The sequence below is a fragment of the Phlebotomus papatasi genome, chromosome 2, assembly GCF_024763615.1.
Source record: "Phlebotomus papatasi isolate M1 chromosome 2, Ppap_2.1, whole genome shotgun sequence".
NCBI lineage: Eukaryota > Metazoa > Arthropoda > Insecta > Diptera > Psychodidae > Phlebotomus > Phlebotomus papatasi.
The window spans coordinates 15,322,171-15,348,469 of NC_077223.1; the positions used below are offsets into that span (position 1 = coordinate 15,322,171).

A 26,299-nucleotide genomic window follows, 5' to 3' on the forward strand; every position below is an offset into this window, starting at 1 on the left:
TTTCTCTGGAACAAATTGCTCACCAATGCTACTCCCTTTATTTTCTTTTCCTTGCTCTTTATCTATCAAGATCTTTAATTGTAAAATCTTTAAAATTGTTAACCAAGAAACTTGAGTTATTTGTATATGGACAAGGTCCCTTTAGGGGTTTGAAAATCTTTTTTTTTTCTTTTTTTTTGGTAACTCCGGGGTGTGTGTTGCGTGTGCAACATTTTCTCGGAGTGTATTGGTGGTGATTTTATGACGAGGCGACGAGGTCGCCCAAAGCGGAGAGAATTGGAGGACTTGCGGAGTGCTAAGAGAAAAATTTGCCCAGCTCCATCTCTTCCACCACGGACCTTCGAGGAGAAAACATCTCCGTCCGTGGGCTACTCCACCGCCAGCACCACAGCCACCCATTTGAGCCACCCAGGGGTCTCCCGATACACCAGAGCTGCCTGGATCATCCTTCAAACTTGGAAGCCTCCCCCAATCCCATGCACCCAACCACCGATGGAGTGCCCTCACCGGAGGGCACAGGGGAGCGTGGGACATAGTCCCTGCCCCCGACGGAAGGACCATGGAAGGAAGGAAGGATTGGGAATAGGGAGAGGAATTGATATGAGGAATGTTTAGGATTTAGAAGGAAGATGTGGAAAATAAAATGATTTTCGTATCAAATAGTCAAAAGAAATTGTTTTTTCCCCGGGTCATATATGACCCTAATGACGCGAAAGAGTTAAAAGAGGATGCCAAAGTGACAAATAGTTTTATAAGTATGCGAAATACTTGAACTTATGATGTACTATCAAAACCTAAGGATTTGACAATTTCCACTCATTGCGCAATTTCTTTTAGTTATTGGTTCAAATCGATCTGAACTGATTTACCATCATAAATTATTCAAAACATCGCACGACCCAACGAAGATCATCGTCTGAAACCCAGTAAAATATCACTAACACTTGGCTAAATTAAGTTACAGAGTGCTGATTTTCAGCAATTACTTAGTTTAGTGTTTGCTGTAAAATAGTTTAGGTTTTGAAGTTCAGATAAAAATTAAATTATATTAAGTTATATTACCGGTTCATAACCGATTGGTTTAGACTTGTCAGAAATTCCAAGACCTTTCCAACGAGCTCAAATCTGGTTTAGAAATGTGTCCTCTAGAGCCTTTTTAACCATTGACCTTAAAAACTCATTATTAGGATTTTTTCAAGGGTATTTTCGTATATAAAATTGAAAAAAACATGGGTTTAGAGGGGAAAGGAAGGGGTGACAAATTAAGGTCATATTAATGATTCTTCTGTCAATTTATAATATTTAAATTATTATTATTATTATATATTATTATTTAGATTTCTAATAACCAACTAAATGAAAGACGGAAATACGGTCAAATGCTTTTTGTGTTAAAAAAAAATATCCCTGGTGGAAGATAATGGAGGAAATTGGAAATTTTGGGGGCCAAAAAATCATTACAGGTTGAGCACGTGAAAAGCATTAAATACAAGAACATTAAGGGTGTTCCTATTACTACAAGGTCAAAAGAGGAGTATATTTTTAATGCTTAAAGATAAACTATTTAAGAATATATCAAATATGCCATAAAAATTTCAGAAGCTAATTCGAATGTACTTCTGAAGATACAAAGACATAAACAAAGGATTGCAGAACATAGGTCAAATTCTTGAACGTAACCAGTCATATCTGGTTACTAGTTACTGTCTATTTTGATTATCGATAGCCAAATCGAAGATTTAGTCATAGCCGAAACTAATTATTTCGTACAACACTCCATTTTGCATTAATCAGAAACTCTTTCCCTTCTTTTAAGTTTAACTCTTTCGTCTCTTTTGGGACACTGGGTACCCATGGAAACAACAATTTTTTTAGATTATCTAGAATCGATTAAAATCCGATTCTTGTGGATAAGTACAAACTATAAGGATGTCCAAATTTAGGATATTTTTTGCAGGATCCTAATTAACTCCTGAGTTAAGATATTTTTGGTCAAAAATCGTGAATTTTCGATTTTCTGCTTCCTTGGAGATATTGTGACTTTTTTGATATTTCTAGACCAGAATAAGGAAAAACCTCTCGGGGCCAATAAGTATGATAACTAATAATCACAGATTACATAAATTCGAAAAACATTTTTTTCTTAAATTTTCAAAAAACTTGTTCAAACTTTATGGGTACTCTCATCCGCAAAAATCTAGAGGTCGCCATTTGCTTTTTGACACCAACCTTGTAAGAAAATTCCAAGCGGGAGCGATATTTTTGCCAATATGGCCCATAATTTTGAAATTTGGCAATGCGGGAGATTGCTTTCAGGGAAGTTTTTCCTATTCTTCCAGATTTTGGTGAATTCTGATTGTCCAAAAAGTGTCTTTTATGCTTTTGAGAAAGCTTAATGTGTCTACAATAACATCGTGTTGCGAGAAATGTGTTTTAATGTGTTTTTGTGTGAAATATTTTGAGAAATCTGTTGGCAAGCAGGAGCTGGGTGTCTTCTTGACCACTTCCTGGACATCCCACAAGATACTGGTCAATAATTCTCCTTGTTTTAGTGATCAACATTGTAAAGAAGTCATTTGACACGCGAAAATAATTCACAAAATTGATATTATTGGCTTTTGGAAAATTGAAGTTTGTCTCCTTTTCGTTCTTTTGGGGACGAGAGTACCCATGAGTTTTCCAATTTCCCAGAGGCGGAAAAAAATCTTTCTCTACAAAAGTATCATATTTGACCACTAAGACTTACAATAAAGTGAGTTTTACTGAAATTCGTTCGCTGGATATGTTGTGGTCCGGAAAGGGTTAAAGAAAATGCATAAAACAGATCGTTTTTAGTCTCCTAAATTAAGGGAACCCCCTTAAATCAGTCTTCTTGGTGCAGGAAAAATAAATGTAATTTTCTTATAGATACTAAAATTGTAGAAGTTAAAAATAGAATATTTTTTCAAAGATTATTTCAGGGGATTGGAGTCTTTATGCACTTTTTGTGCATGGTAAAAATTATTTTCATGTTTCATCATTTCATAAAATTTGTTTTATAAGAAAAACGTTAGATTTCAAATTTTGAATATTTAGAATTGTGGCGACATCTTCCATATTCACCGAGAACAAGAGAAATTAACGAAAAAAACTGAACGAAACGCGACGACATTGAAAATTGTTTACATTTTTTTCAAAAATTGAAGTAACGATTGGTGTCTTTCGCAATTTATGCGAATTTTCTCATTAAAATTCACACAATTTGCATCAAAAGTGCTCGTGTATTGTTTCTCCGGTAGTGCAGGTGGCTATTGAAGTGGAGAAAAGTGTGGAGAACTTATGGAAACGCCAGAGGAGGTTTGTTTGTGTGATCTGGGAATTGCCTATTGTATCCTCAATGTTTTATTAAAAAAAATTATTTTGTGTTGCTGTATGTTATTCTGCATGAGATATTGTTTCTCCGTAGCCCTGATTTAGCATTAGTCTGTTGCGCAATTTGCAAGTGTAAGCTGTTTTATTTTATGTTTATTTGTAACTGGAGAACTTCGGAGATCTAAACAAATTTCGATTGAATTCTGAACAGAATATCGCGAGGGAACGTGGTGGGGAAGTGTCTTTGCGAGATTGGAATCCCTCAAGCACCACCCAGATTAGTGACAGTGGACTGGACTCATTAGAGGAGCAGATAAGTCCGACAGAATCTCTAATATCGCAGGACACACTTGACTATATCTTTCAAGGATTTGACACGTCAGGAAGGAGAGATTTTACGGTATTTCTTGGGAAAAGTTCTAATCCTATAAGCTTTGGATTTACGCAGAATATCTCTTTTGTTCCCCTTCAGGCTGATAGTGACGTACAATCTTTGGGATCAGACAAAAATCGAGAAGAAGGACCTGAGAAAAGTCTTTCCGGGTCCACTTCGAGTCTGAGGGATTCTTCCAAGAGTCTATTTCAACGTTTAGGTGCCCTGTATTCGGATAATCAATTGCTCTCGTCACCTATTCATCGAACTGAAGGGAGATTCTATGAAGAAATGAACATTCAAACATCCACGCATTCCGCAATTCGCCTGGACAAATTATCAGCCCTGGCTGATTCTATCAGTAATTGGGAGGATGAAGTGCCTCTGTCCAGTGCCGGGAATAGCGTCAGGAGAGAGCCTCAGATCGTGAAGATTACTCCAAAGAAGAATCCTGCTCCTCCACCGCCTCAAAAATCCACTAATCCTGTCCAGGACGATAAGGATTTCGTAAGGAGGCCCTCTGTGAAGAAATTCCGAGCCCCAGACATCCCAAAACTCCCTCCCCGAAATCCGGATGAGAAGAAAGAAAATGTTCCCGTGGCTGTGACATCTCCCACTAAAAGTTCCAAGGATCCTGCAGAGATGAGCCTAAAGGAGCGTTTAGCTCTCTTTGAAAAAAATCGAATTGCCTCAAAACGCCCAGAAATCCCATCCGGAAAGCCTCCACTGCCCAAAAAACCCGACAATATCTCATCTGGAGGAATCAGGGACAAGATTGCTACGCTCTTCTCCTCGAGTGCCTCAAGCAGTTCCAGTCAGGAAAAAGGGAGACAAGTAAATGTGGAAAACATCCTCAATCGCCAAGTTATAAGAAAATCTTCGACTGACAACTCAACAGATCCCATCCTTAGGCCACTTCTGCCCCCTCCAGCTCCTCCAGGCGTATCCTCTCCCGGAAAGCGCAAAAGCGGTAAAGATTTCCAAAAGCTATCCTTTGATTTCTTCAACTAATCCCAAATAAATCCTCAGGTGAATTGGAGTCAATTGAAATGGTGCCAATTGTAGAGGAGCCCAAGAGACCCAAACCAAGTCAACCAGTCAACTCTGTAGCCCTCCAAGTAAGCCAATTGGACAGCGAAAGGCAGAATACCGCTCCGGAAAGGCCACAGATGTACCCCAGGAGAGCCATTTCTTATGACGAAGATAGCAGGTGGGAGAAATTCTTAGATTACGTTCTATTCTGCTTTTGCATCCTCTAAAGAATTTAATTTAGAGTAAAACAGGGAAAATTTGCCAGAAAGGCTGTAAATATTATGAGACTGACATAAAATTGATGAGAATCTCAAATGGCCAAAAAGCTACTTAAAAAAAAACTTAATGATATTCAATGTACTTAAGTTTTTTTTTTCAATCAAAAGTGAATTAAACAAACGCTTTTCATTTACATTTTTCTAAAATTATTCATTGCAAATCCATTCCACCTTTCATCTGATCTCAATGTCATTAAAAAAAAACAGCACTTTAATATAGTTAACCCTTTAGCGTCCCTCTGGCAAGCTATCCAAAAAAAAAAAGAAATATCGCTCTGGATTTGAATTAACGTTTAAGCAATAAAAGAGTGAAAAACTAGGAAAAAATATACTTATTTTTTTCAGAAGATTGTTATAAATTATGAAGCAATTAAAGGAAAACTAGTGATTTATTCAATTTATTATTATTTAGAACATGAAAAGTTCATTACGCCACCGCTGATATTTGAGCCAAGACACATACCATTATCCATGAAAAGAATCTAACAACTTTAGTTAACATTCAGCTGGAAAAATTTTATTCGAAAAGATTCCTTATTCTCTTGAATTTCTTTACCATTTTTTCTTTTGTTAACAAAAAGTTTTTTAGATTGGGAGAATGAAAAATCAATCACATAAACATGTATTCCTAGACACACTTAGGACTTAAGCCGAGAAACGGCTTAACGTAATTATAATCAAAATACTGATTAGATTACATTTCGATCAGTTTTCCATTAAGCCGTTTTTCTGATTAAGCCGAGAGACGGCTTAGTCAGAAACTTACGTTAAGCCGTCTCTTGGCTTAAGTCGTAAGTGTGTCTAGGGAGGGCATAAGGTTATCTTACATTTTTTGTCTATCTTGTTTTTTTTTTGTTTTTTTTCTCGTATTGTAACCCGGAATGCGCACAAATTCGGTTGTAAGTTAAATTTTAGGGGTAATGGCTTCCAACACACGTTTTAGATTAAGAAAATTTCATGAAATCAAAGCTTAAACTCCACCCTGCTCAAACCGTTTGCATATGTCTAGTCTATCCTACGCTTTTGCACTCTTATAAATATCTCATCAAATACAATTTAATTTAGTCCAATTTGAAATGTGAAAGCGTGGGCTACACAGGTCTCGGTCAAAATCATGAACGCCAAAATCTTGAATGGACCAAAATCCCGCAAAATCATAATCCCAAATAGGTCAAAATTTTGGAAATCCAAAATCCAGAATGACTCAAAATCTCGAAAAACCAAAATTCCGAACACCAAAATCTCGAACGCCGAAATCCTGAGTGGGCCAAAATCCCGCCAAATCAAAATCCCAAATAGGATAAAATTCTGGAAAACCAAAATCCAGATTGACTAAATATTCCGATAAGCCAAAATCCCGAACACCAAAATTATGAACGCTAGAATCCTGAGTGAACCAAAATCACGAAAAACCAAAATCTCAAAATCCAAAATCCTGAGTGGGCCAAAATCCCGAATAGGTCAAAATTCTGGAAATCCAAAATCCAAAATGACTCAAAATTCTCATTCGAGTTTTTGTCTCTTCGGGCTTTTGGTTTTTTGGGATTTTTGCGAGCAGGATTTTAGCTAGCTCCGGGATAAGTACCATATAAAAACGTCTGAGAAAGAAAAGGCTGTGAATTCGATTACATCAAATTTTTGGGATCAAAATGTGTGCCAGAATCACAAAGAATAATGTCAAGCAATATGATATCGACGACCGAAACTGGTAAAATTGGCTTGACGAGATTCTTCATGTCCATTACACCGTTTATTAAGGGGCTACATGGGTCACGCAGACTTTTTTCGGCAAAATAAAAAAAAAAAGTTTAATTTGAGCTCTTACTTAAGCACATAAAAGCACAACATTTTAAGTATTATTTTCTAAAAATTTTCATTTCAAAGTTTTTAACACAATTTATCTTACAAGCCAAATTGTGGTGTAAAATATGGCGCAAATTTATTATTTTTTTTTGTATAAAATTCTGCCAAAAATCCAGAGTTCATTTTGAAAACAATTCTACCGTTCGAGTACGAGTTTAACTCGTCAGCTAACAGGAAACATTTGTTTTTTTTTCTGATTAATATACTCTGTGAGAAATCTTGTCCGCGGAAAAGCATGTTTTTCAAGATAAGTCAGGACAAGAATAGGAGATATTGGGGTAAAAAGTCACAAATCAAAAATTTCATAATTCAATATCTTCCAAGATAAAAGAGATAGCAGCTTCAAATTTTTTTTCCATAGATAGCTTCCATAGACCTTCTGCAATGTCGTAAGTTTCTTAAGAATTCGAACAAGGAATTTAGAAAATAAAAAATATCGAAATTTTTAGCCCTATTTTTGAAATATTTTCCAAAATTGATGCACTGGTGAATATTTCCTAAATGATTTGGATTCTTTAAATACTAAGTCGTTATCTTTTTTAGAATTTTACAAGGATTCTTATCTCCAGAAATTTCTTTTATTAAAAATTACCACTTGGGGTAAAAAGTAACAAAACATATGGAGCAGAAAGTGAGGAAGATCGAAGCAATTTCTGATGTCTCACGACGAAAAGAAACGTTATTACCATGTCTCGCTGCTTGTTGTTTGCATTGGTCAAACGATTTGCAGTCTTTTGTGTGTTTTTTCTAAAATTAGCCTAAACAGAGCTTTTCTTGTTCAGATACGCAGAAAAACATATTTTGTAAAAATGTTCGTAAATGTTTGTGAATCCCTATGGGGGAGTAACGAAATGCTCGTGAATTGTATAACCCACAAACATGTTCGTAAAAGTTTGTATTTTTTCACAAACATTGTCCGTAACATGATCACTTGACGATCATTTTTTGTACTTTTACAAACATTTGTTCGTAAATGTTCGTAGACACACAAAAAATGTTCGTAAAATTTTGTCATTTGTTCGTAAATGTTCGTAAAATGTTCGACAGGAAAACAAACATTTTCGAACAAATGACAAAACGTTTTTTGTGTGTTTACGAACATTTACGAACAGATGTTTGTAAAAGTACAAAAAATGCTCGTTAAGTGATCATGTTACGAACAATGTTTGTGAAAAAAGTACAAACTTTTACGAACATGTTTGTGTATTATACGATTCACGAGCATTTCGTAACTCCCCCATAGGAATTCACAAACATTTACGATCATTTTTACAAAATATTTTTTTCTGTGATAGAGAAAACGCTGTTTTACAAAGGTGTAGATGAATAAATTTCCTATGAAAATATGTTATCTAGGTTCTTTTTTTTAATTTACGGAAGCCCGTTATAAAGCAAATCAAATTGTGATAATATCCCATGCCTGATACTATTTGCCCCAGCATTTTTGAGAATGGTCACAAAATTACATTTTAGAAAACAGCTCGATAAATGTATTTCCTTACAAAATAGAGGAAAATGACCTTTACAAAGATGTAGAGTGGTAAATTTTCTAAAAAATTGTGCTTATTAGAAATTTTTGAAGCGTTCGAGTAGCTTGTAAAAAAATAAAATATCCGTTTTGTGACTTTTTGCCCCAGTCTCTCCTACGCGAATATTTTTGCTAGAGCTTTCGACGCTAAAATGCGCTTTTCTCAATCGAAGCTCTGACTCGTATTTTCATGTCCTGAAAGGATATCTACTCCTATCGCAGTCAGAAGGAGTTTATTTTTCTGATTTTCATACGTCTTACGTCGGTGCTGTTACAATCTGTCGTCAGTCATCTATCTTACAAAAAACTTTCCTTTGCTCCTAAAAGTTTACTTAACCCATTCAGTCAATGTAACAGAAATACTTGAGATAGAATTTTCATATTTTGGAATTAGTTTCCTACAGATTAATAGATGAATTTTTTGAAAGGAAAAAAAATTATCTCATATGGGGGCGCGGGGAGCCTCTATCATACACATGTCTTAACGGTCACTGAATTTAAATTCTGTGTATTAATTCATTACAAACTCTATTGCTTTAGATAGAGTAACTATGCAAGAAAGTAGATTTGCAACTAGAATTTAAATCAGGAAAGAGGAAAGACGCAAATTTTAACAAATTCGTCGGTATGTAGAATTTTGCGTTCGCCATTTTGAGCAAAAGTTTTGCATGAACTTCCGCGAAGCGAGAAATGAACAACAAAATGTATTTCCATCTCTTTCGGACTATTTTTCTCAAGTAATTGAAGAACTAAAGTAACTAAAAATCCATTCCCAACAGCAATTCGGATAAAAATTGCCCAGAAATAAATCATCAAAAATCACTCAATTTGCGTATGATGTATAATACCATGGTAAGGAATGGGTTAAAAAAGAATTAAAAAAAAATTATTTGCAAATTGAACATAATAAATAAAGCTTACTAAATAATTCAAATAATTAGTGCTTCAATGTGAAGGATCATTTTTACTATTTAAGAAGCTTATTCACCAATCTTCTTCACTAAACTAAGCTGTAAGACTTAAGGCACTTTTGCAAATTATTGTAATATATTTGAAAAGAAAAGAGTAACTTTTTAAACAATAAAATTAACTTTTTCAATAAAATGGTGCTTGACTTTTCTTTCTTTTTCGTTCTCGTTATCTCATTTTGCTTCTGGGTTTCATTTCTTTAAAAACGCTTATGGGCTTTTCTTTTGCTTTACTTTCATTTTTGTTTTCATTATTTTGCTTCCAAAACAGTTTCGAGAAATCAGAAGAAGTTCCATTTTCTGTCCAGAAAGCATCCAATGAGAAGAGTTTGGCACAAAATGTGCTTAAATCTCTTCTCAATAATGCAAAAGGATTGGATGTGAATGACTCTGTTGGGAGTTTGAGTGATGTTTCAGGACATCTTGAGGAAATGGAGGAAGGTTTGGAGGATGTCCTCGATGTATCCATCAATTCCAGTGAAGATGAAGGCCAAGTGAGTAGAGGATTTAGGGATTTTCTTTTTTGATAGGGAGGGAACCTTGAATGTGATTCTCTTTGATCAGGACAAAGGATCAATCTCATCGAGTAGTTTTCTCTATCAACGAAGTCCAGTGAAACCAGTTATTTCTGCAATTAGGGAAGAGAGATACGATGAGGATTCCAGTGATGGGGAGACTAGAGACTCTCCTCTTTTGCACAGCGTGAGTTTTTACCGGAAGCAGCAGAGTAGTCAATCGACGTGCCATAAAACGATTTTGCCACAGAAGATTTTAGAATTTGATGATTCTCAGGAGATCAGGGAAGAAATCTCTGGGATTATTGACAGTGAAATCAGTGAAAAGCAATTGCAAGAGAAGAGAAAGAAGTTGAATGATGAGATTCACAAGCAACAGCAAATAATCTCTCAGACAAGTCAAGCATTGAATTTGTGTGCAGCCACTGTGGAGTTTTCAGGATCAACTGAGGCTGTGGAAGGGGAGCGTCATCTCCTTGTGGCCACCCATCGCCGACTGGCCGCCCTCAATGAACTACAGAGAATGAACGTGGAGAAGAGCCTCTGCCCAAAAGATGCTCCACCGGAAAGAGGATCCCTAACAATCACGGGCATTACAATTCCTCTAGCTCAAGGATATGTCCGTCAAATGGCAACAGACACCATTCCTGGACATCATTTACTTTGTCTCCTAAAGTACAATGAACATATCCTAGCCACTCAGACCATTGTAACCCTTCCCGGACTAGTTGCTGTCAAATTCACCGATGAATTGAATTTACCTGAAGTTTATGCAGACTTTAGAGTTACCTTGGAGATCTACGGAATGGTAGCTCATCGAGAAGTGCTTCCTCATGAACTCAAGTATCACATCTTGGGCAAAAAACTCCAGCAAAGTGCGAAGAAATTCATGGGAGGAACCCCAATAAAACGCCTCCGGAAACCAATTGTGGAATCCCCTGCTGGTCCATCTGCCGTCAGATCTCCAGCTTTCACACTCTACGGTCATATTGTGTTCTCCCTGAGGGAATCCCAGAGAAATTCCTCATGGATGATCAATCGATCGTCCATAGGTCCGGATCCTCTCGAGGGAGTAGTTCATATGAGAGTGACTTGTCGCCTAAAAAACACCGTGGAATTCCGAGGATTTCTCACCATGTTTGACGATGTCTCCGGATTTGGAGCATGGCATCGAAGATGGTGCCACCTTCAAGGCACAACCCTCAATTACTGGAAGTACCCAGATGATGAGACAAAGAGAACACCTATTGGTAGCATTGACCTGCAGCAATGCAAATCTACAAAGATTGGACCTGTTCCAAGGGATATTTGTGCCAGACTTAATACGATTATGCTAGAGGTGGAAAGACCCAGTCAAGAGAGTGACAAAGAATCTCTGGTACTCGTCCGATGTGGGAGTAAAACAATTCATAGGTAAGTAAAATATTTGAGCCAATGCTTTCCGTTCAGATTCTCAAAAATTGCTCTAGCTAGAAAGCCTAGAGCGCCTAGAGCGCCTCGTTAGAGTGACTAGAGACAAGGGTGTAGCTAGATTTTAATAAGGGCTGGTATTTCAGGAGAATATTTTTCAAAAACGAATTTTAATACAAAAAGTTTATTAATTAGAGCTTTTTGAAAAATCAAAAAATACTAGGACACCTACTCTTCCTAAACCTTTAGATATTTTGGAGAAAAATAACTCACTGTCCCTTATTATGTTTCTAAACCGATTTTGTCAGAATTGGACAAAGATTCAAAAACGTTCTCATGAATGTGACAAGAACGTAGCCAGGTTTTTAGTAAAAGGGGGCCGAATTTGTAAGATTATCTCCAAAAGAAACCATTTTCCATAAAGAATAATAGCTTTCACGAAAATTTACAAAAAAAACCCTTTTTCTGAATTTAAACTTAATTAAAAATCAATAAAATCCTTATATAATATATAGGGCCTTTAGGGAAAAAACGGTGGCAAAGTGTCCGAGGCTTTACGAACTCCTGAGGAAAAAATCTGTCTTAATATTCCTTTTCGCAAATTTTTTGGGTGCATATGAGATTAATCTCAATTTAAATTTGCTATTATAAAACCATCTTGAAGTTGAAAATTGTTAAAGAAGAAGGTACTTAAAAAAATCATCAACATTTTAATTCATTAATTGCCGAAATCGGGTGAAAATTAGGCTCCTCGACCTTGAAGAACTCATGATGGCGATTTAACCGATGAAAGGTGTCAAAGGACGGAATGTTCATCCGGACTACCTCCAAAACATATCTAAAAATGAACGAAATGGCCTAGACGAATCTCGAAAAAAAATTAGAAACACCTCATTTTTGGCGTATTTTAGGGGAAAAGCAAACGAATGAAGGCAGAGGGGAGAAAAAGAAGAGATTACTTACGAGATAATGGTATTTTAGGAAAGGTCATCCAAGACCAAAAGTCGATATCTCTTAACGTTTGAATTTTATATAAGGCAGAAGACAGAAAATGTGAAAACCATAATTTAAAAAAAAAATAGAGCTATTTCCGATATTTTACCGATGCATCACTGATTGTGACCGATGCAGTCGGGTTAAGAATTTCAAGATCTTTCGAAAAAGTCTAAATTTGAATAAAACCGTTGAAAATTAGGCCCTCCAGGGTGGTTGACCTTTGATCTTAAATAATTCAAAACGACGATTTAACCGATGAAAGTTGTCGATGGATTAATATTCAGCTGGACTATTTCCAAAACATATCCAAAACTGAACAAAATGGCCTAGGCCCAGGGCAGAGCATTCCCATACATTTTCCGTACAAAAATGTGGTATTTTTTTCTTAAGTGGTTTTTTAGTTTTGGTATAAAACCAAATGTAATAATTTTAAAACTTTTACTAAATAAAAGAGTATCTAATGTTATGTTATTAGCACAAAATTTATAATGATTGCACGAGGATAATAGTTCCTAAAACCTTTATGAAAAAGTCGTAAAATTCTCAATTTTTTGAATTTTTCTGACAAATTTTCTATCTGTAATACCAGTAAAATTTTAAATTCAATAAAAATATATTCTCTTTATATATGGATACCATTTCGTGTTTTATTTATTTATATGGGATCTAAAGCTTAAAAATTAGAAAGAATTTAAGAAAAATATACCATATGTGATTTAAAATTCTCCATCCGTTAGTTAATCATCCTAGCCTAGGCCATATTTTGAGGAAAGTTAGAAACACCTAATTTTTGATGTATTTTAGGGAGATAGGGAACGCATGAAAGGGGAGGTTGAAGAATAAAGAGATTAGTTTCGAGATAATGTCATTTTAGGTGGGATTATCGAAGATCGTAAGCCGATATCTCTTACCGTTTGAATTTTATATTAGTCAGAAGGCTCAAAAAATGGAAAAACAGTATTTTTAAATTAAAGCCATCAGCAATATTTTTTCGATTCATTACTGATTGTGACCTGTGGATTGTGACCTGTTGAATCCAAAAGTTACCAAATCGGTTAACAAATAGTCCCTAAAAATGTTATTAAAACAAACTCCCTTTAATTTTAGACTTTACTTAAAAAATCGACATGAAACCTATTTTAATACGATTTGAATTATTATTAATGGTGGCAAGATTCGTCCGTTCGTTCGCTCGTTTCGAATTACACTCGTAATGGAAGAATTATCCAGTCCGTGGACGCGTGGGCTAGCCAGGAGCGCCAGATTTTAATGATTTTAATGAGGATGCTTCTTTAGAGTTCCCTTTACCAGAATTTCATTGTGAACCAGTGTACTTGACCAGATCCACGCCATATATCCAGTGGTCTTTTAATCAAACCACTAATCCTCTGAGATCCCGATCAACTGGTAAAAAGGATCAAATTGATAGAAATTTGATCCTTTTATTTTTACCAGTGTCCGATTTTGATCATTTTAGGTATGGTTCAGAAATTTAATAAACTTTCATTAGTTTTTTAAGTTTTTCAAATAGTGAATGGTAGCTTTTTTTTTAGGAAAAGGGATCAAAAGAAGCTTCAATTTTTATTTAAACCTTGCTTTGGATGTTTTCTATAAGCTTCTTTTGATCATTTACCATAAATGCAATTTTACCTGACCTCAATTTATTTGTAAAGATGAAAATATCACAAAAAATCTCTTTTAAAGTTGGCTTTTCTTGGTAAATATTATCCGAAAACCCGACGTAAAAATTGTAAAAAACAATTTGATAAAGCAAAACGTTCTTAAGCATTTAAAGATTTTAATTCAAAATCGAATTCTGATGAATCAGGTGGATTTCATAAGTCAGACAGGAATGAGACTTTCCATGAATAAAATACAGAGAGTTTCAAAAGCTCTTCTTGGAAATTTCTTTGAAAAATTCGCCAAAAACTCAATACTAAACCGATTTTGATTTTTTTAGGCAGAATGAAAATATTCCCTAAAAGCTCTTCAAACCGATATAGCTTTCTTTGAGAATTGATAAAAAGCTTCTCGAAAGACCTTAAAAAAAAACTATTTGAAGTCTTTTAAATATTAGTCTGTGTAATATTTCTTTAAAAAAAATCCCCATAAATCAACTTTCAATCTAAATTGAAAGATTTTAAACTTTTTTGGAAAGCTTATAAAGTTTAACAAGACATTTTAAGCTAGTACACGCGCTTTTCTTGGATAAAAATACCCCTAACTCCTTTAAGCACCCCAAGGAAAATATCAATACTTACTCTGGAAAAAACTATTTTTTAACAATTTAAAAAGGATTTAAAGGATGTCCAAATCTAGGATTTCGAATTCCTAGTCTAAGATATTTTTGATCAAAAAAATCGTGATTTTGGATCACTGGATATGTTAAGGTGCGGAAAGCGTTAAAGTGCGCTAAATCTTACGGTGCTGGTGCTATCACACTAGGATTTTTCACAATTTAATTTTAAATTGAACTGAGCAAATTGAGCATTAAAATTGCGAGAATCACTTGAAATTTTTCATAGCCGGGATATATTTTTGCGAGAAATTTGCTAAATTCAAAAAAGCCGCGCAGATTGCCAGTTGTTTTATTTCGTCATTTGTGATTTTACATTAGGGTAAATTAAGCTAATTCAAAACCTGCTCCAATTGGAAATTTTTTGCTACTCCAAATGGAAACTTATTTTTTCCATAATAAATACTCTAATTATATTTTTATTCATATATTTTCTGTGCTATATTTTTATTATTTAGTTCCTTGTGGTTCAAATGAAGCGTAAATCCATTCATATAAATAAGTTTTAACATTTAAAAGTCTCATTTCAATTGACAGTGTAACTTTTCACCGTCGAAAAAATACATCGATCGACCATTTTTTCTTATGAAAAAGGCAAGTAAGCTGATTGTTGTTTATTAATTTTTTGACGTTTATGCACTATATCTGGCAAATTTTAGTGAAATTAAGTCTTAAACTTTATTGTTAACCGTAAGTGAAGTGCTCAATTAAAATAATTACATATTTTCTGAACAAAAAGTACTTTTGTGAAATGTGCGCAAGTGTTTCAATGGGAAACACCGAAAATATGGGTTTATTGGAGCGATCTCCTTATTGTTTCAGATGGGAAAGGAAAATAAGACCAGGAAAAAGAACAAAACCTACACTTAAGAGCAACTCAACAAAGCTTTGGAAGCCTTTCGTCGTGGAAAATCACTAAAAGAGGTGTCTGTTTTGTTTCACGTTCCGAAATCAACACTTTATAATAAGCTTACTAGAAGATATCCGGAGGAATGCAGTGTGGGAAGGCGCCCCACTTTACCAAAGGTCATGGAAGACGAGCTTGTTGAATGGATTTTGGAATGCGCTGACAAATGGTATCCCATAACTAAGGATCAAGTCCTCGACACTGTACAGCTCATGTGTAAGAAGTTCGAGATCACCAATGAGTTTGTAGATGGAAGGCCAGGATATGCTTGGTTCAGGAAGTTTTTGAAGAGACATCCAGAATTAAGCCGTCGTAAACCAGAATCATATACCACCCAAAGAGCCTGTGTTACCTCTGAGAACATCACTGACTGGTTTGAGAAAACCCGTGAATACTTAGAATCGAAAGATCTTCTGGAATTACCTCCTGATCGCATCTTTAATTTAGACGAAACTGGTGTTATGCTTTCTCCCAAAGGCGAAAAGGTGGTCCATTCTCCACTGAGCTTTAGCTCAGTGGAGAATGGAAAATGATGGAGACAGATTGAAACCAAGAAATCTTGCAAGGGTATTATCAAATGCATTGCCACTCTTAAATCTCGAAAATATAGCAAAAAGTGGATTTAGAGGATGCGGCTTGTTACCATTTGATCGTAACGGTATTGACAATGCAAAGTTCTTAAACGGTTCAAAAGATGATCAAAAAGTAAAAGAGCAAAAAGGCGAGAATGAGGATACTAAAAATGTCATCTAAAAAAATGATTAAATAAACTATTTTCTTAATCACTTAGTGTTTGTCTCCAATTGGAAAATTTCCCTTGTCTCCATTTGGATTAAATTGTTTCCAATAGAAGCATTTTGCACTTGTGTATTTTTCTTGTATTAAAGTAGTTTTCAAACTCAATTTAAAGAATTTGCACTAAATAGTAACATTCTAGAAGAGTCAAGGAGCAAATTTATGTAATTCTCTTCAGGAAAAATATGAACTTAATGTGTTGAATCTTCTGTCAAAGTTAAAGCGTCTGGAAATGGTTTTGAATTAGGACAGTTACCCTATTATAAAAATGAGTGAGTTCAGTGATGAGGAAGAAATTTTCCTACTTTATGTAGGATATATGTTCAATAAAAATGTGTCTCAAGGTAAAAGAAAGAGATTGTGGGCCAGAAAATGGATCCAAGAGAGATCTGCCAACGGATACATTGAAAAAATGTATGATGATATCGCAACTTCACTGAGAGAAATCCGGAAAAGTTAAAATAACATTCCGGAAATGTTAATTTTACCCTGCAGTTTTGATCCAAAATCGGTGTAAATATTACCCTTTTTAGTTGTATTAGGAGTTAAAGTTACCCTTTTTCATGTTAATTTTACTCTTAAAAAGGTGTAAAATTAACATTAAAAAATGTTGAAATATTTTTACACCTAAAAAAAAAGTTATGAGGAAAAAAAGTTAATTGCATCCTCTTTTTTCTCAGTGTTGTGTTTTTTTTGGACACAACAATTTTCTTCGTATGGCTACTGAAGAGCTTGAGGACCTACTTCACATAGTTGGACCTCATTTGCAGAAAGAAACAACGAAAATGAGGGTGCCTATCACTCAAAAATTTGGAATTGTTGAGCAATTATAACATTTTAATTTCCTGAATTGAAATTAATTTGAGCAACCACATTTATGCTATTTTATCATATTTAAACATGTTTTGTTGGGCCAAGTATTAGTTTATATCAATAAATAAGCGAAAATCTCTTAATTCAAATAATTTTTAATGCAAAATAACGCATAGGAATAATTCATCTGAAAATTAAATTGAATTTACAAATTGAAAAAATCCTAGTGTCATAGGACGGTTAGATTTCTCAATTATTTTAGTTTTATGCTTTTTTTTATTTATTGAATATCATTTGATGGAAAGACGCAATGGCTCCATCTTGTTCCTCCTTCGCTACGCCCTTGCTTGGAGATACTACAAATTGTATAATAAATTATTTTACGAACGAAATTGCTAAGTCATTTACTAAAATGGCAATATATTATTTTTCATTTACTTTTCAGACATTTACTATCTACCGATACAAAGGGTGATCGTGAGGAATGGTGCAAGAATCTCAATCACGTTCTCAGGCTGATAAAATGTTGGGGTACAACTGATTAATTCTATTTTTTGGAAGATCATTTTCTTATATCTAATCACACAAATTATCTATAAAAATTTTTGCTATTTTTCCAACGTACTTTTACCAGATAGAAATGCAATTGAGCTTCTTCAGTGATAAAAGAGTTTTATTGATAAATAAACTTGATAAGGATCTATCTTTTGTCGTATATAAAAGAGCTCCGGATTGTAAAATTAATCAGTGTGTTTGATTTCAATTGAGTGGCCATGAAGTTGCTTCTGTTTGCCGTCCTCTATTTGGGCTACCAAGGTATTTTGGTCAATTCTCAGTGTGTCCCATCCGTGACTACAGTGAGTGGTAGTCATGCTCCGCAAGGTCAAATTTGTTCAGGTCAAATGATCTTTGAGGATAACTTCAATGATTTGGATCATGGAAGGTGGCAACATGAGACAACATTAGCAGGAGGAGGAGTGAGTTTTTCTTGTGAATTGACTTCTTATGCCCCCCTTGGTAATCCTTTGAAATTTTCCTGGTTAGAATTGGGAGTTTCAGTGGTACAGCAATAATCGATCTAACTCCTACGTGTACAACGGAGTACTCTATCTACGACCAACTATCACAAGTGATACAACAGGCGAAGCTTTTCTAACATCAGGAACACTCAATATCCACGGAGGAGCTCCAGCCGATCAGTGAGTTTCGGAATAGCGCAAACAGACAAGATAGTCGTTATCATTATCAATTTCTTTGTACCAGGTGCACAAATCCTTCATTTTGGGGGTGCGAACGAACTGGAACTCCTACCAATGTTATCAACCCAATTAGAAGTGCTCGAGTTCGGACTGTGAACTCTTTTGCGTTCCGCTATGGACGGATTGAAGTTCAAGCACGCATTCCATCTGGAGATTGGCTGTGGCCAGCCATTTGGCTCATGCCCAAATACAATGCCTACGGTACATGGCCAGCATCGGGTGAGATTGATCTCATGGAATCCAGAGGTATATATAACCATTTCTATTTTAAGTTTAAGGCGAAACGGTGAGAGATATCTCAACACGGTTTTTGAGTTTTTCGAAAACACTTATTCACTTTCGAACATAGTCATTTGTCGTATCTACTTTTTTAGTTTTCACTTCATCTGTAAGAAATTTTATCAAAAAAACAGATACAGAAAATTCCGACATCGTTGCGTTTTTAATGCTTCAAATTATTTCAGGATATACCTTTCCTTGTTATAATATAAATTTGGATTCTGAATTGGAATTAAATTGAATTAATTTCGCACGGCAAGTAATTTAGCAGCCGAGTTGAGAATTCGTACATTCGAAGACCTTTCAAAAAATCCAAATTTTACTACACCATTTGAGAAACAAGTCCTTCGGAGAGGTTCAATCTTCATCTTCGAAAATTCGATGTCAAAAAATCTATTGGTCATAGACGTCATAGAAGTGTTTATGGTTTAAATTTAAATAGTCACCTTGACGACCTCCAAAACCTATCCGAAAATTTGAAGAAAAACTAGAAGCCGTTTTCAAAATAAACCAAAAAACATTATTTTAGCGGCGGAAAAAGAAAAAAAAATCGGAAATAGTTCACATATAAGGGGGCACCTAAAACCGAAAATTAATATCTCTTACCACTTGTGCTACAGGGCGGTACCAAGCTGGAAAAGCGACTCATGTAACTTTTCTCTCTTTGAATTCGAAAAGTAAAAATGTTTCTAAAATGACAGATCAGCCAAATTCGAAAATTAATGTCGCTTTTGGTCTTTTATGTTTCAGCTGAACTAAAGATCTTTCTAGTGTAGGGTCACACTCCTGGCCTATGAATTCTGATACAGAATTTTTTCATTAAATTTTTAAAATTTTCATGGAAATAAAAAGAAACTACTTACACGGAATGATAAATTCACAAACTTGTACTTATCCCAAACCATTTATTTAAGACTTAGTATTTATTTTGGGCACCCAATATATCGAGTGGTAGAGTATTCCCAGGTTTAGCCTAGAAGTTTAGCTCAGTTCTCGAAGGTCTCAAAAATGTAAATAATAAACAATTTTTCTGATTTTTCTAAATCTAAAGGATAATTTGCCCTTAATATCCAATCCTAAATAACAATTTCCTCAAAAATCTTGCTTGATAAGGAATTAGACGAATTAAGCCATATGGCTAAGCTTTAGGTCTGAAGCCCGTATTATGATGCAAGTGAACGAGTTCGAATCCCTTTTAGGTCTTCTTTCTTTTGATGCTTTCGTTGTCGGGATCATTCAGGTCTATACAGCAATTTCGCTCACTTTTTACACAACAACTCCATTTTTTTAATTCTTTATCTAATCTCCCCTTATCATCACTTCCACTTTGTTCCATCAGAAATTCGTTTTTGCTTCATTTTTTCTGAATCGATCAGCAAAAATATGCTGGCCGGTCAGCAGTTCTCAAACAAAAAGTGCTAAGCAAATGAAAATGGCATTATCTCCACGAGTATCGTTTTAAAGTTAACAGATTTCCGCTGAAAACATGTACATATGTTTTCAGCTGAATTGAAATCGGTTAGCATTTGGTGCTCGCTGGATCATTTCCCCCACTCATCCCCTTCCCACTTCAAAACCATGTTTTTTTGGGATTGCTCGAAAACGCGTCGTACCATTTTTTTCACTTTTGGATATGTTTTAGAGATTATCCAGGCCATCCAGGCGCACATTCCGTCCTTATACGAAAACACAGTTGAATTATTCATATTAACGGTTTTTCAAGGTCAAAAGATAAAAAAGTTCAAGAGAGCGCATTTATAAACCGAATGGAGTTATATTTGGGCTTGTTGGAAAGGTTTTGGAATTTCTGACAAGTCTGAACCGGTCCAATCGGTTCTGAAGCGGTTGTGAACCGATTCATAATCGGTAACTAATTTTAATCCTAAAATCAATTTTATTCTTAAAACTATTTTGTGGGATCTTTTGAGTGATTTATGAATCGGTTCAAATCAGTTGAGGATCGGTAAACGGTAAATGATGCAAAAATATTTTTGAGGTTTAGCATCTAAGAGAAACGTGTTTGAAAACTTTGCAAAGCCTGGGACACTTTGCAACCCTTAAAAAAAAGATAAACTGATTGTAATTCACTTTTGTAGAATATTTGTCATATATTCGTAAAATTCCTTAAATATTCAGCATATTCTTAGTATTCGCGAAAACATTAATAAAATCGTTTCCAGGGAGTCTTTATTTCGTTTCCATTTTTTTTTTGTAGTTTGGATGAATTAGCAGGTTCTTTAGACAATCCTGGATTGCTACTTTATAATAAGGATGCTTTTTAAATGCTTTCCTTATCAGACTTATTGACCCCGAGAGGTTTTTCCTAATTCGGGTCTAGAAATATCAAAAAAGTCATAATATCTGCAAGAAAGCATAAAATCGAAAATTCACGATTTTTGACCAAAAATATCTAAGCTCAGGAGTTAATTGGGATTATGCAAAAAATATCCTAGATTTGGACGTCCTTATAGTTTGTAATCATCCACAAGAATCGGAATTTTATCGATTCTAAATAGTCCAAAAAAAAAAATCTTTTTTCCATGGGTACCCAGAGTCCCAAAGGAGATGAAAGAGTTAAGGACGAGTGGGACACCGGTGTCCCAAAATCAAAAAAAAAAAATTTGACTATAGAAAGTTATTTTGTCCTCTAAATAGTACGAAAAAATAGTTTTTATTTTTGAGACACCGGTGTCCCGTTCGTCCTTAAAGGACTAACGTCCGAATCGAACCCGGGTTTCTTCACAAAGCCAGTATTTTGATGTCCAGCAATATTCCCAATAATTGTAAAATATATTCTTTACAATTTTAACATTAACAAAAATATTCAGAATATTTGCGATACTAAGAATTTTTATTCTTTATTCGTCAAAGTCCTCTTATTTTAAAAATGTTGAAGCTGTATCTTTTTGTCCTGTATCTTTTGAAAGTGTGCACATCTGATACATTGTGATGCTATTTCGATTAAAAAAAATGGAAACGAGTAATCTTTTTCCTGATACTTTACTTTTTCTCTGATCTTTTGATCTGATAAGATGAAAAGATTTTTATAGTGATCAGTAAATTTTGATTTTTAATTTTTAAATATTGAATAGTGGTACTATTCCAATGAATAATTAAAAGGGGTCTTTTTCTTGAACAATTTTTAATACTGTTTTCAAAGCTTCTGCATTATCGGCTTTTCTTTGCGTTGGTTCTTGTGTCGACTGTGTTCCCCGTGTTTCCAGTCCTAGCCGTGTTCTAAAATCACCCAAACAGTCGTGACATCAACCATTACAAAGAAAAGTCGATAATGCAGAAGCACTTGAGAACAGTAGAGTACTAAAAAAAACATGTTAATTTTTTTTAAATATGATAGAATATTAAATGATGCGGTTGAAATATTGTTATCCCTAGAAGTTTCTTACATAAGAAAATTTTAAGTATGCAAGAAATAACCCCAGCTTCCCCTACAAATCTTTTAATAAATTGAATGATATTGCAATGACCTACCTTTATGCAGGTAATCGCCATTTGGTGCAGAACGGAGTGAATATTGGAGTTGAGCAGGTTGGAAGTACCTTGCATTTTGGTCCCTATCCCGGCCTCAATGGTTACCCTACTGCCCACTTTACCAGGAATTCCATAACTGGCAACGGCTTCAATCGGGCATTCCACCGTTACTCGCTCGAATGGACACCACAGGGAATAACATTCTATGTTGACAACATGTTGATTGGGAGTGTAAATGTGGGATCGGGATTCTGGGATCGAGGAGGATTTGCCCAGCATGCTCCAGGAACTGAGAATCCCTGGCAACATGGCAGCGTAATGGCTCCATTTGACCAGGAATTCTACATTATCATGAACTTGGCCGTGGGAGGAACTAATTTCTTCCCTGACGGAGCGACAAATCCAGGTGGAAAGCCTTGGCACAATGAATCGCCACAGGCAGCAACGGATTTCTGGAACGGAAGGAATCAGTGGCTCCCTTCATGGAACCTCAATGAGGATTTCTCCCGAGAGGCATCCCTTCAAGTGGATTACGTTCGCGTTTGGGCTTTATAAGATGCAATCAGTTTCAATAAATCCACCTTTATTTCTTCTTCTTTAATTTCTTTTTTTCCTGCCTCTTGGGATTGGGCTGGATTCGCTTGATGATCAGAGGGTAGTAAGTTGTCTTTTGAATTTTCTTCGAACCCTTTCGTTTTGTTTTCTGAATGGTTTTGGACGAGATGGAGAGTTTAGTAAGACTACTTGCCATTGTCAGTGGAGCTTCAGTGTCAGATGTTCCGGGATTTTCCGGAGCTTCCTGCTCTGTCGACGAAGTAGCTTCTTCCTCGGATTCTATTGGAGATGGTTTCTTTTGAGGGACTTCAGGAGACTTTTCTCGTCCAGAAGGCACATAAACTCGTTCCTTGGAATAGGAATTCTTACACAAGTACAGAGATTTTGGATCAAAATCGGAGCTCAAAAGAGGTTTCGGCTTTTCTCTCTTTTTCTCAGGTTCTTTTTCAGGAGGAGGATCTTGCAATAAAAGTTCAGGTATTGGGATTTTGTCAGATTCCTCAGAAATGAATTGATGCAACGGACTAAAGGCATTCGTTCCTGACTGATTGGCCAGGCCAAGAGTTGTAGAAGTAATCCCAACATCTTTCAAGATATCCTCCAATTTCTCCACACAAAGGACTTTCACATCCTTTTTCTTGGTAAAAGCCAGCTGTATTATCTGATTGACAACAAACTTTGGTTCAATACTTGCGGAAAAGATCACTGAATCCACTTTTCCTGCCTTCAAACTCCTGTGAACTTCAGTCAGACCGTACACCATAAAATTCCTGGATAAAATAGCACAATTACGGAAGTGAAGGACAATAATACCCTCTCCATCTTACCGATTGATAATAAGTCTCTTATCTGCATCCTCAGACTTGTTCCCGGATCTGAAATTCAAGATAAATAAACCTTCCGGAAAACAATAACCCTACTTTACACTTACAGGATATTTCTCAATATATTCGTGAATGCCGGGATGGAATTATTGGGTAAAAGTGGCCTGAAAATTTACAACATAGTCTAATGAACATAATTCTCCTAATAAATATTGAAAAAAATCTAAGAAAAAGAGCCTCACCAATATTTGGGATACGGATTGGCCAGTACATTCTTCAATTTTACTTTGCTCTGCTTTGAGGACAGTGAATTTTTCAATTGTTCCTGTGTTAATTGAGCAGACTTCTTCATATTTTACACCCTCAATATTCAAAAATTCTCGAATTTAAGCTAAAATAACAAGAAAACTGAGAACCACTTTGATTACAATTTGTTGTTTTGGAAATACACGTGAACTGCACAATGAAATTTCTCCACGGAGAATACTGCCATCTTCCTATGGAAATGTCCTACACTTTGTCTACACATAATCTACAGTTTTTCCTAAATAAAAAATTATTGGAATACAAAATTTTTAGTTAGTAAAAAATAGCAGTTTTTCGTCAGTAAAAATATATATTAGTCTAAAAGTATTAGTCAGAAAGAATTAATAATAATAAAATCGATTGTAATGATCAGTAAAGTTTACTTACTTTACCAGGGGAAAATTATGAGAAATCTCTTTAAGGTGCTTAAATATTCTGTTTTTTGAGAAAATTTTGAAACTTTAAATCCTAAAAAAATTAAGATTTAAGTTTAATTTGTCTACTTATTAAATTATTTTTTTTACCAGTCACTTTTATTAAAATACGGGATAGGGAATCTTCGTTTTTCTATTATGTTTTTTACATTTTTGTTTTTCCTAATTTTTCTTTGGAATTTTTGTCTTCGGTAATTTTTGTTTTTCTGGAAACTTTGTCTTTGGAAATCTTGTCTTTCATACAGTTTGCACAATTATCGGAAATTTTGTCTGTCACACATTTTGCACAAAGAAAATGGCCGTTTGGCTCGTTTGCCCCGACAGGCGATACTGATAACTTCCTAAAACGCAGAAAATTTCCCTTTACCCCAAAGGACGAAACTAAAAATTTCCCAAAACACCGGAAATTTCCCTTTGCTCCAAAGGACGAAACTAAAATTTTCCCAAAACACAGAAGATTTCCCTTTGCCCAAAAGGGCGACACTAAAAACTTCCCAAAACACAGAAAATTTCCCTTTGCCTCAAAGAACGAAACTGAAAACTTCCCAAAACACAGAAAATTTCCCTTTGCCCTAAAGGACAAATCTGAAAACTTTCCAAAACACAGGAAATTTCCCTTTGCTCCAAAGGACGAAACTAAAATTTTCCCAAAACACAGAAGATTTCCCTTTGCCCAAAAGGGCGACACTAAAAACTTCCCAAAACACAGAAAATTTCCCTTCGCCCCGACAGGCAATACTGATAACTTTTCAAAACACAGAAAATTTCGCTTTGCCGTGAAGGATGAAACTAAAAACTTATAAAAAAAAAACAATGTGATTTCATTATTTTATTTAATATAATATACTTGCTTAAAATATATGAAAGACAAGATTTACAAAGAGAAAGTTTCCAAAAAACAAAAATTACCGAAGACAAAAATTCCAAAGACAAACTGGGAAAAACAAAAGTATAAAACACAAAATGGAAAAAACAAAGATTCCGCAAACCTTAAAATACGACCTCTCGCAGGACTTTGAAGAAATCTGTACGCTTTCTTATTTGGATAATATTGGGAGGCAAAATTTAAAATACCGCTTTTTGTAACTCGGATGGATTTTTTGAATTTGTTCAACGACGAATTTTTCTTCCCTCACATTAACCAACTATCACTCGCATGGATATCATCTGGTCTGGGCTGTCCATTAATGCTTGTTAGGATTTTCATTCGAAGCATTGTGTCATCCACTGGAAGTGGAAAGCACTGGACAGTGGAATCCACTGGAACCAAGAAAAAATAATTTTTCTTGCTTCTTATTAGATTAATTAATAACTTTAGAAGGCCATAGGATTTTTTTAGTACACTGGTGTTCCAATAGTCTATAAAGGAATAAATTCAACTACTGGTCAAATTAAAGTCGCCAGATTATAAAGGAGCCCAATTAGTGACAGTCTACTGTACTGTAGGTACTGTATTAACAATGGCTTGTGCACTGTACTGTGCAAGAAAAATTGGACGAAGTGACTCTATTCATACTGAAAATTTGCATATCCGTAGGAGATTACTTTCGAATAAGTTACAGATAGGATGGCGGTATTACATGTGGCACATGTGGCTTGTCTTCACTTGTAACTTCGTTGCAATTTTTGTCAAAAAATTATTCCGAAAACCAACAAATAAATGTAATGTATCATAGCATCATAACATCTATCATAAGAGCTATCATAGCATACCAAATATTTTTAATTTTGAGGTTTTCGAAACAATTTTGTGACAAAAGGTGAAGTTTTTTGCGAGGGGATGATAAGTAAAAACAGGGGTGGAATGATAACTTTTTGATACTATGGAATCGATAGTATCGATAAATCTATATCTGTTAGATTAAGTGAATGTTGACTTTTATGGATTGTTGGGCCATTCATTGCAACATTCATAAAAGAATGAGGCTGTTGATAAACATCAATATTCAATATAGGAAGTGCAGCTATCGTTTAAAGTTTTCAGAATCGACAGTCGATAGTATCGAAAATAAGTTATCATGTCACGCC

General features: G+C 35.1%; 3 protein-coding genes across 4 annotated transcripts; 2 read left to right on the top strand and 1 right to left on the bottom strand.

Annotated features, from left to right (window-relative positions):
- Positions 1-3,144: 3,144 nt before the first annotated feature.
- Positions 3,145-17,869, top strand: LOC129802754 (anillin-like). Of its 2 annotated transcripts, XM_055848810.1 has the most exons (8): positions 3,145-3,336; positions 3,446-3,483; positions 3,563-3,751; positions 3,824-4,694; positions 4,754-4,934; positions 9,665-9,887; positions 9,958-11,321; positions 17,571-17,869. In XM_055848810.1, exons 4-8 carry the CDS (start codon positions 4,016-4,018, stop codon positions 17,668-17,670), a joined length of 2,547 nt encoding a protein of 848 aa, XP_055704785.1. In that variant the 5' UTR covers positions 3,145-3,336; positions 3,446-3,483; positions 3,563-3,751; positions 3,824-4,015; the 3' UTR covers positions 17,671-17,869. The 2 variants fall into 2 exon arrangements, with proteins under 2 accessions (XP_055704785.1, XP_055704784.1); XM_055848809.1 differs by lacking the exon at positions 3,446-3,483.
- An 11-nt stretch (positions 17,870-17,880) lies between these two features.
- Positions 17,881-22,753, top strand: LOC129802755 (beta-1,3-glucan-binding protein-like). Its single transcript, XM_055848811.1, has 4 exons — positions 17,881-18,102; positions 18,170-18,324; positions 18,389-18,630; positions 22,163-22,753. Exons 1-4 carry the CDS (start codon positions 17,899-17,901, stop codon positions 22,705-22,707), a joined length of 1,146 nt encoding a protein of 381 aa, XP_055704786.1. The 5' UTR covers positions 17,881-17,898; the 3' UTR covers positions 22,708-22,753.
- Positions 22,719-23,997, bottom strand: LOC129802756 (uncharacterized). Its single transcript, XM_055848813.1, has 4 exons — positions 23,774-23,997; positions 23,639-23,695; positions 23,535-23,582; positions 22,719-23,477 (listed from the first exon to the last, which is right to left on the bottom strand). Exons 1-4 carry the CDS (start codon positions 23,881-23,883, stop codon positions 22,736-22,738), a joined length of 957 nt encoding a protein of 318 aa, XP_055704788.1. The 5' UTR covers positions 23,884-23,997; the 3' UTR covers positions 22,719-22,735.
- Between the last annotated feature and the right edge of the window lie 2,302 nt (positions 23,998-26,299).